The sequence below is a fragment of the Geotrypetes seraphini genome, chromosome 13 (genome assembly GCF_902459505.1).
Source record: "Geotrypetes seraphini chromosome 13, aGeoSer1.1, whole genome shotgun sequence".
In the NCBI taxonomy this organism is placed as follows: Eukaryota; Metazoa; Chordata; class Amphibia; order Gymnophiona; family Dermophiidae; genus Geotrypetes; species Geotrypetes seraphini.
The window spans coordinates 5957178-5977296 of NC_047096.1; the positions used below are offsets into that span (position 1 = coordinate 5957178).

General features: G+C 42.3%; 2 protein-coding genes across 10 annotated transcripts in view; one reads left to right on the forward strand and one right to left on the reverse strand.

Annotated features, from left to right (window-relative positions):
• The window catches only part of TRAF3IP3 (TRAF3 interacting protein 3), a 41124-nt gene extending 21911 nt beyond the window's left edge, over positions 1-19213 (forward strand). For 5 of the 6 annotated variants that reach the window (XM_033917717.1, XM_033917715.1, XM_033917718.1 and 2 more), the window contains 9 exons: positions 3160-3231; positions 4269-4409; positions 4870-5007; positions 6202-6346; positions 6981-7043; positions 9849-9961; positions 10775-10888; positions 14039-14188; positions 19079-19213. In XM_033917717.1, the coding sequence (XP_033773608.1) occupies positions 3160-3231; positions 4269-4409; positions 4870-5007; positions 6202-6346; positions 6981-7043; positions 9849-9961; positions 10775-10888; positions 14039-14161 (909 nt within the window). In that variant the 3' untranslated portion in view covers positions 14162-14188; positions 19079-19213. Of the gene's footprint in view, positions 1-3159; positions 3232-4268; positions 4410-4869; positions 5008-6201; positions 6347-6980; positions 7044-9848; positions 9962-10774; positions 10889-14038; positions 14189-19078 lie in introns of those variants that run through there. The other variant, XR_004536736.1, reaches the window with a different exon arrangement.
• The window catches only part of C13H1orf74 (chromosome 13 C1orf74 homolog), a 56388-nt gene that overhangs the window by 33978 nt on the left and 2291 nt on the right, over positions 1-20119 (reverse strand). For 2 of the 4 annotated variants that reach the window (XM_033917724.1, XM_033917723.1), the window contains exon 2: positions 18837-19959. The exons of 1 other annotated variant lie outside the window; for it this stretch is intronic. In XM_033917724.1, the coding sequence (XP_033773615.1) occupies positions 19093-19905 (813 nt within the window). In that variant the 5' untranslated portion in view covers positions 19906-19959 and the 3' untranslated portion in view covers positions 18837-19092. Of the gene's footprint in view, positions 1-18834; positions 19960-20119 lie in introns of those variants that run through there. One more of the 4 variants, XM_033917725.1, reaches the window with a different exon arrangement.

The following is a 20119-nucleotide window of genomic DNA, read 5'->3' on the forward strand; positions in this document are numbered from 1 at the left end:
AATCTGGATTTCCTGATTCAGGGCTTCCATGCATGCTCCAGTAAGGGGAGGAGGGGCCAGAAGGAAGCAACAACAGTGCCATCTACTGGCACGAATCAGACTGGACATGTATCAGGTTTAAGGAAGCATGTTACAAAGGAGGTTGGATCCCAATCACTCTGAAGTCCAAAGACATTGGAGGCAACTGCTGAGTCAAACCATAAATCTCAGTGCTTCCTGCTATGATTGATACTGCATTTAGACTGAACCTCTCTAAAGAAACAGGATCAACAGAAAAAGAATAAACATGTACTTTTTGGGCTAGGACGGTGGTCTTCTTGTATACAAATAGAGCTCTCCTGAGGGCAGGCAATGCAATCATCAATGGTACAAGAGCGACAGGGCAAAAAAAAAAAATCACTTCTCATCCATCCTACACTGACTGTAGTGGAGAAGGTGGAACAGAAGCACTAAGGAACATGTCACACAGGGTGTGATTCCAGTTTGGGATCTTTTGCATACAAAGGCATACCGGAGGGTGGTTGATGCGTGGAATATGCTTCCGAGGGAGGTGGTGAAGAAAACGGTGACAAAGTTCCAATATGGAGGATCTCTAATCAGAAAATAATGGATAAACATTGAAGGAACTAAGGCCAGTACTGGGCAGGCTTGCACGGCCTGTGTCCCGTATATGGACATTCGGTTGAGGACGGGCTGGGGAGGGTTTCGATGGCTGGGATGGTTAAGATGGGCTGGAGTGAGCTTTGATGGAGACTCCAGTAGATGAAACCTAAGCACACTACTGGCCCAGGCTCTGGGTTTCTGGCCCAGAAATATCTGAGAAAAAGGACCATTTAAACTAAATTAATTATGGAGCATGTATGGTTGGGCAGACTGGATGGGCCACTCGGGTCTTTCCTATGTTACTATGTAACAATACTTGCTGAAAGTAAAGATCATGTATCTGTAACTGAACTACCCCCACCCCCCCAATACACACAAAGCTGGACAGTTAATTTTTATTAACACTAACCCCTCACCCTGTTTCCCAAAATCTGGATTTTAAGTGTCGCACATTAGGACTGGAGACAGACAGAGAAAGCACCTAGAACCATGACAGTAAAAGAGAGAAAAAAAATCCCCTTCTCTGAACACCTTCAAAACTGCAGCAGTGGGGGGGGGGGAGTGTTTAAAGAACATCTGTGGTTTTGCACGTCTGCCAGGAGCTCTAAAAACACAGCCCTGGCAGGAAACAAACATTTCATATTCAGACAGGCAGGAAGCTGATTTGAAACCTCACATCTGAAGCAGGAGGGTAGAGCAGCGTTTGGACCCCGATACTCTAAGCCAGCGCTGCTGGCGACTTATCGGATGCGCCCTGGGCTAATGCCGTCCACTGACCACGAAATGGGATTTGTGCATCGAGCCAGCCGGCTCATTCTTTCCAAGGAAGTGTGGCTTTAGGTAAGACCCGTAAAACTCCGAGGTGGAAATTTGGGCTTCTTGGCGAATAGCAGCAGCAGTCCAATTAGAACAGAGTATTTTGCTTACAATATCGCCGTATGAGGCTCACCAGCCAAGCTGCAAGTTAACTGATTTTATTCGCCCTGTCTTGGCTTAATTACTGATTATTTACATATTTGGCTAATTGCTTAAAGAGCAGGTAATTACGTCAGTGAACAAACTAGTGAAAGAAAGAAATTTTATGATTTTTACCAATACAAACTGTTTAGATATTGAAATTGAAAATGTGAAATACCAGTCCAAGTAGGAGAAATGATATTTCAAGGCTTGGGGGTTCTCATGTTTGCCCCTGATTATCTTGGAGTTACCGTAATATTTTTTTGTGGTTGTTGTTAGAATAATTTAATCTAGAATCTTCCCCCAACAAGCGATCATTTTGATACAAAATGATAAAGACAATTAAAAATGAAAAAGAAAAATCAGACAGTCGCAACATTCTCTTTATCATGTTCTTTATGTAAAATGTTGCGATGTGATTCCGAGGTAAAATGCGATCTTTTAGAGGGCTAAGGGTCCCTTTTACAAAGCCGCAGTAGCTGATGCTGTCGCAGTAAATGCACCTAAGCCCATTCAATTCCTACAGGGCTTCGATGCATTTACTGCGGCAGCATCACTACTGCAGCTGTATAAAAGAGGCCCTAAATTTCCCTCAGTTAATCCCAGACCTTCCAGAGCAAATTGTATCTCAGCAGAGTAAGAATAGCCTTACTGGATCAGGCCAAAGTTCCATCAAGCCCATTCTCACGGTGGCCAATCCAGGTCACTAGTATCTGGCCAAAACCCAAGGAGTAGCAACATTTCATTCAGAATCCTAAAGAATAGCAAGATTCCGGAATCCCAAAGAGTAACAACATTCCTTGCTACCGATCCAGGGCAAGCGGTGGCTTCCCCCCATGTCTGTCTCAATAGCAACTATGGACTTTTCCTTCAGGAAATTGTCCAGACCTATCTAGCAGAGATTCTCAAGTTTTGTGGAAAGCTTAGGGGTCCGTGCACTAAATCTGTTAGTGCACCTTAGTATAAGGACCTGTTAAATTATATTGGGTGGAGTTTGTGGTGTTGAATTTGCTAGAGACACTGAAGAGAGAGCCCCAAAAGGCCTCAACGATGACAGAAGTAGGGCACAAAGGAGTCATGAGCATAAGATGTCAATAATTCAGCCACAGGTATACAGTTCAAAGTACAGTACACTTTATTGGTAACAGCACTGCCTCCGTTGTGCTCAATTTGCTAGAGACACGTGTAGACTTTACACAGCAGAGACTTCCCGTTCAGGAGTTTGTGTCCCCTCCCTACTCACTGGATGTACATGAGATATGTTTTGCTGTAGCATGGGTTAGTGTTAAGGGTAGAAGTTTTGATGGGTACATGCTTAAAAAGATGGGGGATATATTCTCCAAATGTCTTCCTTAATGTGAGCATCAGCCCTTCTCTGGGTTCCCACCCTATTTTTTTTTTGTTTTTTTTGTTTCCATCAATAAAATTCTTAACTCAGACTTTCTCTGTGCAAGTTAACCGAGATGCCCAAATTCTGTTCGGGAACAGATGTGCTGTAATTTAAAACTGATAGGAATAAACTCTAAAAGGGTTTAGTGGGCTCAATTCCTGGACTACCGAAAACCATGATGCTAACACACTGGTCGGATTCTCTTTCAGGTCCAGGTAAGCGAGGACAAACTGAAGAGCCGAGTGGGAGCCCTTGAAAGTCAGCTGCGAGCCTGCTCACAGGTAGCCTTTTTTTGCTTCAGGAGTGCGGAATGTGTCTGGTAAAATGCATAAGAGCACAAGAACAGTCATATTGGGTCATTCTGATGGTCCATCTAGTCCAGTAGCCTGTTTCCACAGCAGCCTGTCCGTGGTTGCACAGCTACGCAGTTTTTGAGCGAAACGATACATATATTTTTTCTGCTAGAAGCATTGTTCTCATATCTACACATAGACGGTTATTGTTTTGGAGTGCTTGAGCACCCTCTATCATAGGGGTCTCCTAAGTCCCTCCTTGAGGGCCGAATCCAGTCAGGTTTTCGGGATTCCCCCAATGAATATGCATGAGATCTTTGTGCATGTACTGCTTTCATTGCATATTCATTGGGGAAATACCGAAAACCTGACTGGATTCGGCCCTCGAGGAGGGGCTTTGGAGACCCCTGCTCTATCACATCATCATCTCTACCCCTGAGGCAGGCTTTTCTATCAAGCCGAAACATGGACAATGTCAGGTCTGCAAGATAGATTGGTTCTAGTATACCGTCCAATTACACTGTTGCATTGTTTGAATTAAAAATAGTTTGTATCAAATAAACTGTTCTTTATCCCAGGTTGACGTGTATGGTTCCTTCCCCGCTTTTTTTCCACAGTAGCCAATTCGGGTCACAAGTACCTGGCAGAAACCCAAAGGCCCAGATTCAGCAAAATTAGGCACCGTTTGGACGTCCAAAGTAGGCGCCCTTTGTAGAATCACACTGAGCGGGGCTCAGCAGTAGATAGGCAGGTAGACAGACAGGGACAACAACAAAACTTATGGGGACGGGGAAATATTTGCCCCCCATGTCATTCTCTACATGGGTGGTCTCTCTGCTTTCTGATGCTACACGATGGCAGTGTCCGGTGGGCCCACGAGATTATAGAATTCGATTTAAAAAATCTTAATCCATGAAAGGAAGGAAATTTTTCAAATCTCCAACCAGAGCATAAACAAAGGCTTGACTGGGGCCATCGTGTTGAGAACGCGCAGGGCAGCTGAAACATTTCTTTGATTTTCGCAGAGCTCCAGGAAGGCTGGAGCAAAAAAACTCCTCATGGAGATGGAAGACCAGAAGCAGAAATACGAACAGAAAGTGAAGGAGTCACTTCAGAAGATGCTGGAGGAGAAAGGCAACACGGAGCAGGAGTTGCAGAATGCTCAGGTGAGAGAGGGCCCTCAGTCTATGTTTAATAATGAGTAGTCGTACAGTGAAGGGGGGGGGGGAACAGATGGACCACCCTAGGCGCCATCTTGGTGGGAGCTCCAGCACCTCTCTGTTCCCACACCTCCCACGCCACACCCTCCCTCCACCGGTACCTCTTTAAATCTTTGCCAGCGTGAACAACTTTTACGGCCTGCTGCTCACGCCGGTCTTCTTCCCCTCAAAGAAATCACTTCCAGGTCATGGGGCCAGGAAGTGACATCAGAGAAAAGTCAAAGCTGATGTGAGCAACAGGTTGGAGGGGTGCTGGGGAAGATTTGAAGACGTATGGGGAAAGGGAGGATGCAACTGTGGCGTGGGGGTGTGGAAGGGGCAGGGGGGCACCTCCTACCCTCACTACACTACTGATAATAAGTTATAATTCGCACAACATTCCTGTTTCCTGTTTCCATTTCTTTAGAGAACGCTGGTGGTCACAGAGGGTGAGTGTGACCTCTGGAAAAATGAATATGAAACATTTAAGAAAGCGTGGAGCGATTTAATTGCCAGACACACAGAGCTGCAGGACGAGCTGCATATTCTCCAGAGCAAACTTGAGGTGATCCCACTCAGCCCCAGCAATCCCCATCCATTTCCAAATACAGTTTAAACTCCTCTTGCTGACTTACAAGTGCGTTTGCTCTGAAGTCCCCCGATATCTCTCCTCGCTTATCTCCTCCTATGCTCCCCCTTGTGATCTCCGCTCGTCGGGCAACCCCTCTTATCTGTACCCTTCTCTTCCACTCCGTCCTTTCTTTCTTGCGGCATCGTATGCCTGGAACAGGCTGCCTGAATCAATACGTCGTGCTCCATCCCTGGCAGTGTTCAAATCCAAGCTAAAGGTCCACTTTTTGGAAACTGTTTTCAAATCTTAACTCCCCCCTCACTGCTGTCAGATACCTAGACCCACTATAATCTCCCCAACCCTGAAACGTCCTGTCTAAATTAGATGGTAAGCTCTTCTGAGCAGGGACTGTCTATTGTGTGTTAGAATGTACGGCGCTGCGTACGCCTTTCAGCGCAATAGAAATAATAAATAATAATGGTTGTAATAGTAAGACAGGGGCTTCCATGTTTCCGTAGCTGGGATGTTGTGAAAACAAACTCGATCAGGACACCAGGATCCCCTGGAGCAGTGTACAGTGCTCCCCCAGTCATTCACAGTCAGTGATTCATGGTCCCAGTCATTTGCGGTATTTTCTGACCACAAATGACCGGGCAGGAGAGAGCAGCCGGAGCGCCAGCGAGTGAAGGAAATCACTCGCGGTATGCTCCGACCGCCTCTTCCTGCACTAAAGTGGGGCCTCACCAATCAGGAGCTGCTTTGACACGCAGCTCCTGATTGGTGTAGCCTGACTTTACTACAGGAAGAGGCGGTAGGAGCAGACCGCGAATGAGTGAGTCTGCAATTTGTGAACCGCGAATTCATGGGGGGAACATATTTTAAATGATGTTTAGTATTGAACAGAACACATCACCATCAATACAGTAAAGCAGGTGAAGAAAGGTATTAAACCTAAAATTTACTTCCTAATTACTTGAAGGGGGGGGGGGACCTCTTAAATGTTACAGGCCTAACGCAGAAATTTGGCCATATTGTAAGCCAAAAAAAGGGGAAAGAATTCAAACCGTAATGTGCATCTTTAGAAGAGAGGAAGCAGAGATAGGAGCAGTTTGCTGAATCAAGTCATAATTAGTTTTGTTTTGTGTTTTTTTTAAATTTGGGACGGTGATGTTCCTCTCTCGTTCTCAGGGCGTGGATACCCAGGACACACAGCTTCACAAGCTGCAAGCATGCCTGCACATCCTGGAAAGGGAACAGACGGACCTCCAGACGAGACTGGATGCTTCAGAGGAGGACAACGAGTTCCAGAAGGAGCAGCTCTGCTCCATGGAAGGTATTAATAAGTGCAGTGGAAGATAGGCCTCCGAGGCTGGGACTTTGGCACGTAGAATTACGTCACGCTGAGGACCACTGTTAGACATGCAGGGGCACAGGGAAGAAATCTGCAAGGTGGGCCCAAAACCTGCCAGAAGGCTGTGCTGCTCTCATTTCTGGGCAGGGTTGCCAAATTTTACGACTGTAAAATCTGGACATCCTAGACCCGCCCCAGGCCCACCCATCTCCGCCCCCAGGCCCGCCCTAGCTCCACCCCCCGCTACCTTCTTTGGTCGGGCAGGAGGCCATCCGCACGTGCGTGGATGCCACGCGCACGCGAGTGTGTGTGTGACATCATTGCGTGGCATCTACACATGCACAGATTGCCTCCTGCCCAAAGTGAGTGAGAGGAGGCTTTTCAAACCCTGGACAAAGTGCCGGGTTTTGAAAAGCCGTCCAGACCCCAGGACATGCCCGGGGAAATCCGGACGCCTGGTAACCCTAATACTGGCCCCGATCACACTTCAGAAAATTTGTAAAATTATAAGTCTACCTGTAACCCGTCCTGAGCTCTTTGGGGAGGACGGGATGGAAAAACGAATTAAATAATAAATAAATACAAACATGCATTCATTTATTTTCTCTGTCTTCAGATAAATGGAGAATTGCAGAGGAGCAGAAGCTGGCATTAGAATTAATGATCAGCCAATTAAAAAGTGAGTAATGCTGTGCTAGCCTTCCAAAGCCTCGTCAAGGGCTTAGTTGAGCTTCCCCATTGCGTTGATGTTCTATTGAAAAGTGGCTGAGATAATTAGGCAAAACTAGACTTAAGTAAATTTGATCACGTGACTCCGTGGCTCCAGAGTCTCCATTGGCTCCCGGTTTATTTTAGAGTTCAATTTAAATGTGCTTATGTTGTTTTTAAAATCCTATATGGTATCTTTACTCCTCTCCTTCCTTTATCTTGGAATGCTTACAGACTTTCTTTTGCAAGAGGTAACCAACAATTTAAATGATCTCTTCCTTCCAAAAAAGGGATTAAAGGAGTCAAGATTTTTAGTCAATCTCAACTTTGGAATGATCTTCCATTTCTTTTAAGGAGTTCCAGCTTACTTCAATTTTTTCACAAACTTTAAAAAAACTACTTTATTTGCTAAACACTTTGAAAATTAATTTGCCAAAATTTAGTCTTATTTTTTTATGGTTTTTATTTATCAAGTTTATCAAGTTTATTATGTAATTTGATTAATCGCCTATTCTACATTCTAGGCGATATACAAACAATAACGAGTGAATAAAAACTTGGGGTAGTTATTACATAGACAAATAAAATTACATAATTACAAAAACTTACAATCAAGAAACATTAGGAAAACTATATTTAAAGGGTTACATTCTGTATCAAATTTTATATTTCAGGATTACAACAATAGGGAGGGAATAAGAGCATAAATAAGAAAATAAAAGGTTAAGAAGGATTATAAAGTTATTTATTAACTAAAAGCATCATTGAAAAAGAAACTTTTAAGCTTAGTCTTGAAATTAACTAAGTTCTTTTCTTCTCTTATATAAATAGGAAGATTATTCCAAGATTGAGGGGCGGTCACTGAAAAAATAGTAAGCCGTCTAGTGTTAATGATTTTCAATGAGGGAATAGCCAATAGATGTTGATCCTGAGATCTAAGTGTTCTTGTAGTTATATAGGGAATTAGGACTCTAAAAATAAAAGCTGGGGTTTGAGACATTATTGATTTGAACGTAAGCAAACATATTTTATATAGAATACGATGTGCAACGGGAAGCCAGTGGGATTCTTTAACCGAGTCGAGCTTTCTTAGAATAATGACTTGGTATATAAAGCCAAGCCTTAGATTAGATTAGGGCAGGAATATTAAATCGTTTATTCGCAGGCACGCAGGATGCAGTATAGATTAGTTTTAAGTGTTTATGTGTTGTTTTTAAGATTTTACATAGTATTTTTGCTCCTCTTGTTCCTCTGCTTTGGAATGTTTATAGATTTTCATATGCGAGAACCATTCATCGATTTAAACTTTGGGCTCCTTTTATCAAGCCGCGCTAGCGGGGTTAACGCAGGCGACTTTTCTTCACGTGTTAACCCCCGCGTTGGCCAAAAACTACCGCCTGCTCAAGAGGAGGCTGTAGCGGCTAGCGCGTCCCGTGGTTTAGCGCGGCTTGATAAAAGGAGCCCTTTCTCTTCCTTCTAGGAAAGGAATTCAAAGAGTTAAGAATTTTACCAGCTCTTTGGTGTTTAAATTTCCCCAATTATGGAATGAACTTCCCCTAATTTTGAGGTGTCCCAGTTCCTTCCAACTCTTCCGTAAACTTCTAAAAACTTTTTTATTCGCTAAACATTTTAAAAACCAACTCTCTTGTATTTCAGTTTACTTTATTTTCGAGCTTTCTTTGGTTGAAGACCCAGTACATAAGGTTAAGTTTTAGTTTAGTTTAGATTAGGATTAGAGACTGGCTCTTCTGCTGTCATGGATAAATGGATTTTAACTGCTGGTATCCAATCCTGTCCTGCAGGCACAACTAGCTTGCCTGGCATTAAGCATATCTGCAGCAAGTTTCAAGTGTTCAAGTGGACATCAAAACACACAAAAAAGGAGAGACAGATGCACAGAAAGCAGGAAGGGGCGGGGGGGGGGGAACTACAATGATTATAGAACAGAAAAACAAAGATGGTAAAAAAAAACCACAAGGAGGGGGAGATCCAAAATAGGAAGAGAGAGAAAAAAATTATGTGAGTGTCATCAGGGACGTGCCAGAGTAAATCAGGGCAGTAGAAGGACCCGAAGCAGCGTGTGAAGGCTGCTGCACACACTGGAATCGCCAGGTTCGTAGTCGGGACCGCGGGGAGAGGGAGGTAGAAGAAACGCTAATGCTGCTGCACAGGGAAGTGGTGTGGGGGGAGGGAAATGGAGGGTGAGGGAATGCTGCTTTGGACAGACAGACAGACAGAGGGAGGAAGGGAGACAGAAAGAAAAGAAGAAAGACACAGGGGCAGGGAGATACACAGAAAGACAGACAGACAAAGGGGGACAGAGACAGACAGAAAGAAAGACAGCGGGAGGAAGAGAGAGACAGAAATAAAGACAGACATATATTCTAGCACCCGTTAATGTAACGGGATAAAATACTAGTAATAATTATAACTTTATTTTTCTATACCGCCACAATCTTACGACTTCTAGGCGGTTTACACTGAAGAGAACTGGACAGTCAGCGAATTACAGAATACAAATAGTAAAATACAACATATTTCTCAATAGTTATCAGTACAGAGTTTTTAGTTTTAAAATGGTTTCTGATTAGGAGATAAATCTGTCAAACACGGCGTAAGTCAACCTGGCTCCGTTGGTGTAATTGCCTAGCCAGGTCTGCTGTTTGCTTGCTTGAAAAGAGGGCCTTGTGTCTTATTTTTTGATGCTTGATTTGGAGATACAAAATGGATCCACTAAGAACCCGAGTGCATTGCTTGGGGTTTACCTATTTTTCAGATGAGATTTTCACCGTGAGGAATCAGCTCCCTTTACAAAAAGATAAAAAGGATGAGAAACACGGGACGGAGCTGCAAAAGGTGACATCTCAGCTGGCAATGAAGGAAAAAGAGGTGAGAAGGACGGAGGGATTGAAATTTGAAGAGACACCAGCAGTTAACATGCAGCAGAAGCTGCCAGTGGCCGCCTGTAATCTTGACATGATATCAAGAAATGCAGTTAACTACTGTAAAAACAGAAAATGAAAATACATTGTATTTCATAAATCAGTAGAAGGAGGGAGACAGAAAAAGAAAAGAAAGAGAAAAAAAGGTTAAAGAGAGAAAGTGAACCTGAGTGCTGAAGAGCATGGCATCGCCAGAGTTCCAGGCTCATCCGTCTTTCTTCAGAACCCATAAGATTTTCATAGGAAGATTTTAGATAAGACTAGCCTTACTGGGTCAGACCAATGGTCCATCAAGCCCAGTAGCCCGTTCTCACGGTAGCCAATCCAGGTCCCTAGTACCTGACCAAAACCCAAGGTGTAGCAACATTCCATACAGATTCTCAAAGAATAGCAAGATTCCGGAATACCAGAGAGTAACAAAAGATTCTGGAACCCCAAAGCGTAGCAACATTCCATGCTACCGATCCAGGGCAAGCAGTGGCTTCCCCCGTGTCTTTCTCAATAACAGTCAATGCACTTTTCCTCAAGGAAATTAACCAAACCTTTCTTAAAACCAGCTACGCTATCCGCTCTTACCACATCCTCTGGCAACGCGTTCCAAAGCTTAACTATTCCTTGAGTGAAAAAAAATGTCCTCCAATTGGTTTTAAAAGTATTTCCCTGTAACTTCAAGTGTCCCCTAGGCTTTGTAATATTTGACAGAGTGAAAAATCGATCAATTATTTCTAAAGACATGAATGTTTGTTTGGGTTTATTTTAGTGCACAGAGCTGCGTTCAGAGCTGGAGACTTTGAGCGATGAGTACCTTTCCTGCCAGACAAAGCTGCGCCAATGCAGGGACCAGCTGAAAAGTCATCACGGCCAAAAAACAAAAGTGAGTCGGCATATTTGGTCAACGTAATGCAACTGGCCACTGTATTTAACGTTATGGCACACCTTACACGACCCTCCTTTTGTTCTCCTCATTGGGTCTTCTCCCTGACTCCTGCCACCATCAGTCCTTAGCTGTTTTGGAGTTACAGTGATGTCTGGTCAGGGCTTTCCGTGAATTCCTATTCCCCAGCTCTACTGTCTTGTTTTTTTCTTTGTTTACATAATCAAAGCAGTTTACACATTTTAGACAGGTACTTATTTTGTTCTGTAAGTAGTTCTAGGATTAGATGCCTCTTGGGTGCATTGATGCCATGCCATATCTAAGACAAGGGCATTATTTTTTCCTTTTAGACAGGACATAAAACTTTGCACCCCTTTCTCAATTGAAAACACTACAATTGAACTAGTAACATCACTTAAGATCTTAGGAGTAACAATTGATGCAAAATTGTCATATCAGGAGCACATCAATAATACTGTTAAAAGTTGTTTTTATCGTTTACGTTTAATACGCTCAATGTCTAAATATCTAGAGTCAAAATCCTTGAATATTTTAGTTCATTCTCTCATAATTTCTAGATTAGATTACTGTAATTCATTGTTATTAAATATTACATGTAAGGAACAAAGACGACTACAAATAATACAAAACATTGCTATTAAGTTAATTCACCACGGAAAGAAATATGATCATGTAACGCCTTATTTAATAGACTCACATTGGCTACCTATCAATCAAAGAATAACTTATAAAATAGCTTTACTTGTATTCAAAACAATAACTACTAATGAACCACAGTTTATTAACCGTCTTCTAATTCCACTTACTTCAAATCGTTCTCTTCGGTCTAATACACAAGAATTATTAATGGTCCCATCTTTAAAAATAATAGGAACCAGACGCCATATCTTCTCAGTTAAGGCACCACTTATCTGGAATACCCTTCCTTTGTACATTAGGAACATTAAAGATCTCAATCTATTTAAAACCAATTTAAAAACATTCCTCTTCAAAGCTTCATTTAGCCTCTAAAATTTTCTCCCTTTTCATGATCATTTAAAATTTCAGTATTTTAAACCCAACCCTAGTGTTTTATCCCTCCCCTACCAACGTTCTTTTTTCTTCTTTTAAAATATAAAACATTGTAACTTTTTCCCTTACGTTTTTACCAAAGTATTCCAGTACTGTCCATAATGTCTGTATTGTCAGTTTAATATTCCCCTGTTTACTTATTTAATGTAGTAATGTTAATTTAATTTTAATGTTTTATCCCAATTATATATTTATGTAATTCGCTTAGAAATATTAAGTGAATCATCAAATTTAAATAAAACTTGAAACTTGGTGACACTGTTATTTTAAAACAGCATCTGGGCACCCGGATTCCATTTTAGAATACAAATGTGTTAACAAATTATATGAGGACACATAACATATTGGTAATTCTTATGTAATTCTTATGACATCTCTTATGCTAGTCCTGTAAACTTTTATGTAATTTCTGAAAACTTTTATGTAATCCGCCTTGAACCGCAAGGTATTGGCGGAATAGAAATCACTAATGTAATGTAATAATGATCCAAAATGTTGTGTGATCGTGGCACTGAGGTACCCCCCTCTTCAAACCCAGCATGCACCCAAAAAGCGGGAGAAAAAGCCTCAGACTAATGTAGCAGTATAGAACCAAAAGATACAAATCAAAACTGCTTTTGATACTTTCACTGGCAAAAAAAAAAACTCCCTCACAGAACAGCTCAGGTTTAGAAAAGGGCAAAGTCACCCGGAGGCTGATCTCAGCGTGGCTGTACTTTTCAAGGCTGTATTGTTTGTTCTCCTGATGAGCCAAACATTAGTGAAACAAGGTTGCTTGTTGGGAAGATTGGAGAAGACGTGACAGCGTTGGAGCTCAAGTCGTCTTTTGTCAGCTAAGTCCTTGAATGTGCCAACGGGTGGCTTTGCCCTTGAAAAGGCTGTATTGTTTGTTCCCCTGATGAGCCAAACATTGGTGAAAAAGGTCGCTTGTTGGGAAGATTGGAGAAGACGTGACAGCGTTGGAGCTCAAATCGTCTTTTGTCAGCTAAGTCCTTGAACGTGCCAACGGGTGGCTTTGCCCTTGAAAAGGCTGTATTGTTTATTCCCCTGATGAACCAAACATTGGTGAAAAAGGTCGCTTGTTGGGAAGATTGGAGAAGACGTGACAGCGTTGGAGCTCAAGTCGTCTTTTGTCAGCTAAGTCCTTGAACGTGCCAACGGGTGGCTTTGCCCTTGAAAAGGCTGTATTGTTTATTCCCCTGATGAGCCAAACATTGGTGAAACAAGGTCACTTGTTGGGAAGATTGGAGAAGACGTGACAGCGTTGGAGCTCTAGTTGTCTTTTGTCAGCTAAGTCCTAGAATGTGCCAATGGGTGGCTTTGCCCTTGAAAAGGTTGTATTGTTTGTTCTCCTGATGAGCCAAACATTGGTGAAACAAGGTTGCTTGTTGGGAAGATTGGAGAAGATATGACAGCGTTGTCAGCTAAGTCCTTAATTTGTACCTTTTGGTTCTATACTGCTACATTAGTCTGAGCCTTTTTCTCCCTCTTTTGGGGTACATTCTGGGTTTGAAACGGGGGGGAGGGAGTACCTTGGTGCCACGATCACACAACATTTTGACTCATTATATAAACATATTTTAGAATATTAGCATAACTCGACATTAGCATGCCTGAAATCTAGGCACCCACAGTTAGTTACACCAGCCATAGACCTGCAGTTAACGGCATCAAGGGCATGCAGATCACAGAATACTATGGACTATACACATAATCGAGGGCCTTGCCCATGTAGACCCCACCTCCCCGTGCATCACGTCAACACTTAAGTGTCATTATTCTGTAAATTTACACTCGCAAGAGACAATATAATTCAGGGGCTGGGATCTGATATTCCACCTTCCTGTGGTTACACTCAAAGCGGTTTACAATACATATCAGCTGCAGGTACTTTTTTTCTGTCCGACTTGTCCAAAGCTGAACTACTCCTCCACTTAACAGACTCGTCCTTCACATGGTATCTTGCATATTCTAGCTGCTCGAGTCAGATTTGTGTCTCTCATCGTTAGCTTCCACGTGCTTTACAAAGCTGACTGTCGGTCTTCTTTCTCCCCACAGAGACGAAGCTGCTGGTGGTGCTGGTTGCCCTGCCTAGTGCTGGCGACAGCCACCGTGATGGCGACGCTTTTAAGCAACCTGGACACAATCGTACACAGAGGGCCAAAGTTTACTCCATTTTAATGCCGACTGTAGATGTGGAAAAAAATAGTACGTGTGGGTTGGTTTCGTTTCTTTGAGGGGGGGGGGTTTTCCATAAAGGTGATTTTGTTCAGCCTCTTTGGCATTTTGTTCTGTTTGAAAAACGTGTTAATATATTTCTATACAGAATTCTGATTGCACTGGATTGTAGCATCTGGATACAAAAATAAATGAAGGTTGAAAGCAAAGGTCATTGTTATGTAGGTCTCTAGGGAGAGAAGAGAGAGCAGGAAGCCTCACATCGTCCAACAAACTAGTTACGAGCAAAGCGAGAAGACAGAAGCCTATTTAAAAATGCCGATCATGATCCCAAACTATGAAAAAAAGAAAGACAACCAGGAGAAAAACTCCACCCTCCGAATTGAACACACCAACACAGTGGAGAAGGGGTTGGTGTGCAATTTTAGTCTACAAAGCATACGATCTTGTGCGATGGCTTGGGCCTATGGCCTGCCTCAGAAGCCTAAAATATACTATACAAAACACTAATAAATTTTTAGAAATGTAAAAAATACTATTAGTGTTTTGTATATATATATTGTAGGCTCCTGAGGCAGGCCACAGGCCCAAGCCATCGCACAAGGTCGGATGCTTTTTCGAACCCTGAGGTTGTGGGTTCAAACCCACGCTAATCCTTGTGACCTTATAAACCAAAAATTGGAACAAATTCAAAATTGGCTGGATATAAATAAACTGGCCTTAAATATTAACAAAACTAAATCCATTCTGTTTACTTGGAAGAAAGAAATAACACTTATAAAACCTTTTCATCTGAATAACATTCCAATTAATTTGGTTCCCTCGGTTAAAATCCTTGGTATTTTGATTGACGAGAAGCTTTCGTACCATGATCATATTTCCCTCATAGTTAAAAACTGTTTTTATAAATTTCGTCAAATTAGGTCAATTTCCAAATTTCTTACCACATCATCTTTGAAAATATTAATCCATTCTTTTATAATATCAAAAATTGATTATTGTAACGCCTTATTTCTAAATATTACTAACAAGGAAAAAAGGAGACTACAGATAATTCAGAATACAGCCGTAAAATTAATTTATAATGCAAAAAAGTTTGACCATGTTTCTCCTCTCTTGAAAGATGCGCATTGGTTACCTATCGGTCATAGGATCATGTTTAAAATATTGTTTCTTATTTTTAAGACATTAGCATCTAATGAACCACAGTTCATTTCCAAATCACTGATTCCTTATAAACCAAAACGCTCCCTGCGATCATCGGAACAAAATCTCCTTTCAGTACCATCATTAAAGATTATTGGGACCAGAAGATTAGATATTTTCACAGTTATGGGCCCTCAATGGTGGAATACTCTGCCTCAGTATATTCGATCGGAACCAGATATTGTAAAATTTAAAACATTTTTAAAGACCTATTTATTTAAAGATGCCTATGATTTTTAGAATCAGTTTTTTTTTCTCAAATAATTTAAAATTTATTTCTTACATGGTGCTTTGGTTTTATAACTCCCTTCCTATTGTTTTTTCCCTTTTTAACTAAACCCTAATATTGTAACTTTTATCCCTATTCCTCAAACTCATGTATGTATTGTTTTAAATTTGAAATTTGAATTTATTATGTTAGTTTCTTCTATCTAAATTGTAATATGTACATCGCCTAGAATTTGTAATAGGCGATTCATCAAAAATTGATTAAACTTGAAACTTGAAACTTAAACTTGACCCTGGGCAAGTCACTTAATCCCCCCATAGCCCCAGGTACAATAGACAGATTGTGAGCCCACCGGGACAGAGAGGGAAAACTGCTTGAGTACCTGAATAAATGCACGTAAACCGTTCTGGGCTCTCCTGGGAGAAAGGAATAGAAAATTGAATAAATAAAAAATGAAATGGCACACCAACCTCTTCTCCACTGTGTTGGCTTGTTTGTCCCAAATTATGAAATGCAGGGCATCACAAGCAGAATTCAGGGTGTGCTGCCCAAAGTTAAGCAACGGGATGATTTGTGCTAAGCAAGTATTCTCTAAGAGGCTGTCTGCATCGAACACCCTTTACAAGGCACTAGTTTAAGTGCACATTTTGGGCTCGATCCGGTATAGGCCGCAGATCGCATGCCAGTCACGCATCGCCGTCCAATTCACAATCAGGTCTACACTCCCGGACAGACACCTTAAATGTAGGCCAGCATTTTACAAGCCTGAATTTAAGATGCCTGTCTCACGTATACGTTGACACGCACCGGACGCTTAAGCCTACCCAAGGCCACTTCCAGGTAAAACTATGCACACACTCTGCCTTCGGTATGCTTAAGCGTCCCGAAGCGTCTCTACAGATGCCTACAATGTAGGCGTCCTGCCCCAGGCACATTGAAAAAACAAAACAAAAAACGTGCATCCCTATTGGCTGCTAGAGGGCAGTAGGATGCCTATCGCCACTTGCAATCGGGACCTGCGTTTCAAGAATCAGGCCCTTTGCACCTCTTTGGGTGGTAGCATTATACCTGCCATATGTTAGTGTAAACACTGGCGCTCATCTAATGGCTGTTAGGCGTGCAAATGACAGTATCATAACATCATGCCTAAATTCTGGGCATGTCCTTGACCCATCCATGCTCCTCCCATGGCCACACCCCCTTTGGAGTCGCATGCTATGAAAATTAGACACGCAGGTTATAGAATAGGATGCAGGGCAGATCCACACATAACTCCTAGCTACTTACAATTAATGCTAATAATTGATTATCACCACCTAATTATCTAGTTAGCTTAGCAGGGTTTAAAAAAGGTTTGGATCATTTCCTAAAAGAGAAGTCCAAGAAATCTGTTTTACTACTTCGGAACTAGGTAGGTAGTTGGGACCTAGGTTGACCACTTAGAAACAGGATACTGGGCTTGACGGACTTTCAGTCTGTCCCAGTATGGCCATTCTTATGTGAGCCAAGTACAGGGCAATCAAGCCACTGTGACTTCACTGCTCAGGTTGGCTCTTAGGCATTGGTGGAACGAGGTTTTATGACATCACAATCTCAGCTCTGGAATGTTGCTACTACTTGGGTTGGCCACTGTTGGAATCAGGATACCGGGCTTGATGGACCTTTGGTCTGTTCCAGGATGGCAATTCTTATGTTCTTAGTTTACATATGGATCTGGGATCCATGCCCAGAATTGAACACAAAACTTTGGATGACCTATATAGAATCTAACAGCATGTGCTCTTTTATCTGTGATTAATATTTACACACATATAAACACAAGTCATCTCAAGGGCAACTTGATTCGGGGCACGGCAAATCCACTTGGACCTAGCGGGCTCAATCCTTCTAAGGAGCTAGTACAAACGAGTCTAGAAAGGGAGGAAAAAGGCTGCCAAGACTGTGGCATTGTCCCTCCAACTTTCAGTCTGCCTGACAAGTGAGAAAACTGGGCTACAAGTCCAAGTTGAGAGCCAGCAATCTAATACTTACAACATTAGACAACTGTTCAAGAGAAGTCCTGATATGTCATGACTGTTTCTGCTCCTCATTCTGTATTAATCTGGTCAAGTTTTTTTTTTTATTTCCCTCTGCCTTTAGGACTCAGTTGAAATCAAGGAATTAGTGTAGCAGCTCATTGTATAATATATACTAACTAGCAAGGGTATGCACTAACAACGAACCCTAATCCCTGTCCTCGGGACACACCCAGCCCATCAGATTTTCAGGCTATCCACAATGATGATACATGAGATAAATTTGCAAGCACTAACTCCACTGAATGCAAGATTTCTGTCATGCATATTCATTGTGGATATGCCGAAAACCTAAATAGAGAAGCCCAAATGGAATTGGCTACTAACTGCTTAATGCAAAAAAAGAGGACTAAAATCTTTTATTATTTCCAGATCCACAAGGCAGAGCAGCTGCAACCCGTGTCTTCCATAGTACCATTTCGGAGAAAAGCCCTTAATGAAAAGTGGTGCTATCTACTATAGGATAAAACATTACAGCAATAGATCCCAAACCTGTCCTGAGGGGACCCCCAGCCAGTCAGGTTTCAAGATATCCAAAATGACCAGGGCAGATTTAATAATTGCTGTATTCCACATTTCCTGAACACCAAACATTTTATTCTTCCGTTGCACAAATAACTATAACAAGTTCTAGGTGGATTACAAATAAAAGAACAGTGCGCATAGCCATAAGTTACATCACAAAATACGCAAACGGTAAGCAAAAATCATAAAGCAAAACCGAGAACACAAAAACATTTTCAAAGGTTTCCTGAAAATTAACATTCTCCACTTTAGCACTGCCTGAACGGCAAAGGCCGAATTAAACAATTTTACTGAACGCTGATCCTTAAATGAGGGAAAATAAAAAGAAGTAACAAAGTGCATGAGCTCGCAGCTTATGGGAAGAGCACAAGATCCAACATATAATCTGGTATGTCCCCATGCAAAATCTTAAACGACAGACGATAAAATCTGAATAAAATCCTTCCATAAATACTGGGAAATGCTATCAGGCTTATTTTCTCTCTCTAGGCCAGGGGTGTCAAAGTCCCTCCTCGAGGGCCGCAATCCACTCGGGTTGCCAGGATTTCCCCAATGAATATGCATGAGATCTATTAGCATACAATGAAAGCAGTGCATGCAAATAGATCTCATGCATATTCATTGGGGAAATCCTGAAAACCCAATTGGATTGCGGCCCTCGAGGAGGGACTTTGACACCTGTGCTCTAAGCCAAACAGATGTATTCTACACAGTCTGAAACATGCTCTTTTTGTGTGTGGGGGGGGGGGAAGGGTTGGTAAAGTCCACAGTAAAAGCCTAAAGTGAATAGTCTATTGGTACAGTGACTCCAAAAGAATTTCAACAGATGTCTTTGGAGGGAAAACCATGGAAGCTCATTCCTGCTGTGCTTCTTCTCACTGACAGGGTGGAAATTGTCATCACAGCGCCACAGCTGCTAATGAAACAGTCTCCGTAGCAATAGAGAGATCTTGAAAACTGGTTTGGCCCTCGAGTATATGCTTCAAACTCTCACTCCAGGCATCTAGGTGTTCCTTCATCAGGACACACAGAGCCTCAGGAACACTAAAGGAATACAGCTGAAATCTTCTGCTGCTGCCACTGATTTCAGGGCAGGAAGCTTGAACAGAGAAAACCCGCAGCGGAGTAAGCGACAAACAGTTTTCAAAGCCTTTGTCAGTGCTGAACCAATATGAGGCTGGGAATCCCAGAAGCATCCCGAACACCGTGCACAAGTTCCAATCAACCGAGGACAATTCACTGACGGATATCATCTCTGGACTGTCCTTCTCTATTGTTTTCAAATGATTTAATAGGTCTATGATGTGCCGCTTTATGTGATCCAAGATTTGTGGATCACACATCCCCGGGCATGATCTTGCAGCAGAAACGTCCACAATAAACATGTTTTCTCGCAGTACCGCTTCCAGATACGCTGTCGCTCGCTCTGCATTCAGAATCAGAATGTTGCCGGCCAGAACCAGCAAGTGCCAGTGGCAACGGGTCAAGCCTGCAGTCTGAACTGCCTCCATATAGCTGCGAATCGGACCTACCCCTGCCGCATTGTAGTCATAAAGGAAGCCAGGCCTCAGCCCACAGTCCACTGCCAGGACCTGGGCTGCAAGATCCAGACTGGAAGCCAGAGAGAAACCTTTGTTTTTTCCTATTCTAAGGCATCGCTGAGCAACAGAGGCTAGAACTTCAGAAAATGGCGTCACCATCGCGGGATGCATTCCAGACCAGTGTCTCTGCTTCTGGCATCGCCTCACAGCATCAAAATAATGTTTCTAGTAAAAGAAACAGCCAATAGTCAGTGTTGAGAAAACATCTATAGACATTGTATTATTACAGTGCAGGCGAGTTCCCGGGCCAACCAGCACTCGGAGGTACAACATCAACTGAAGCCACAGAATTTCCATCCAATAGGTCAGCAGAATCAACATATAG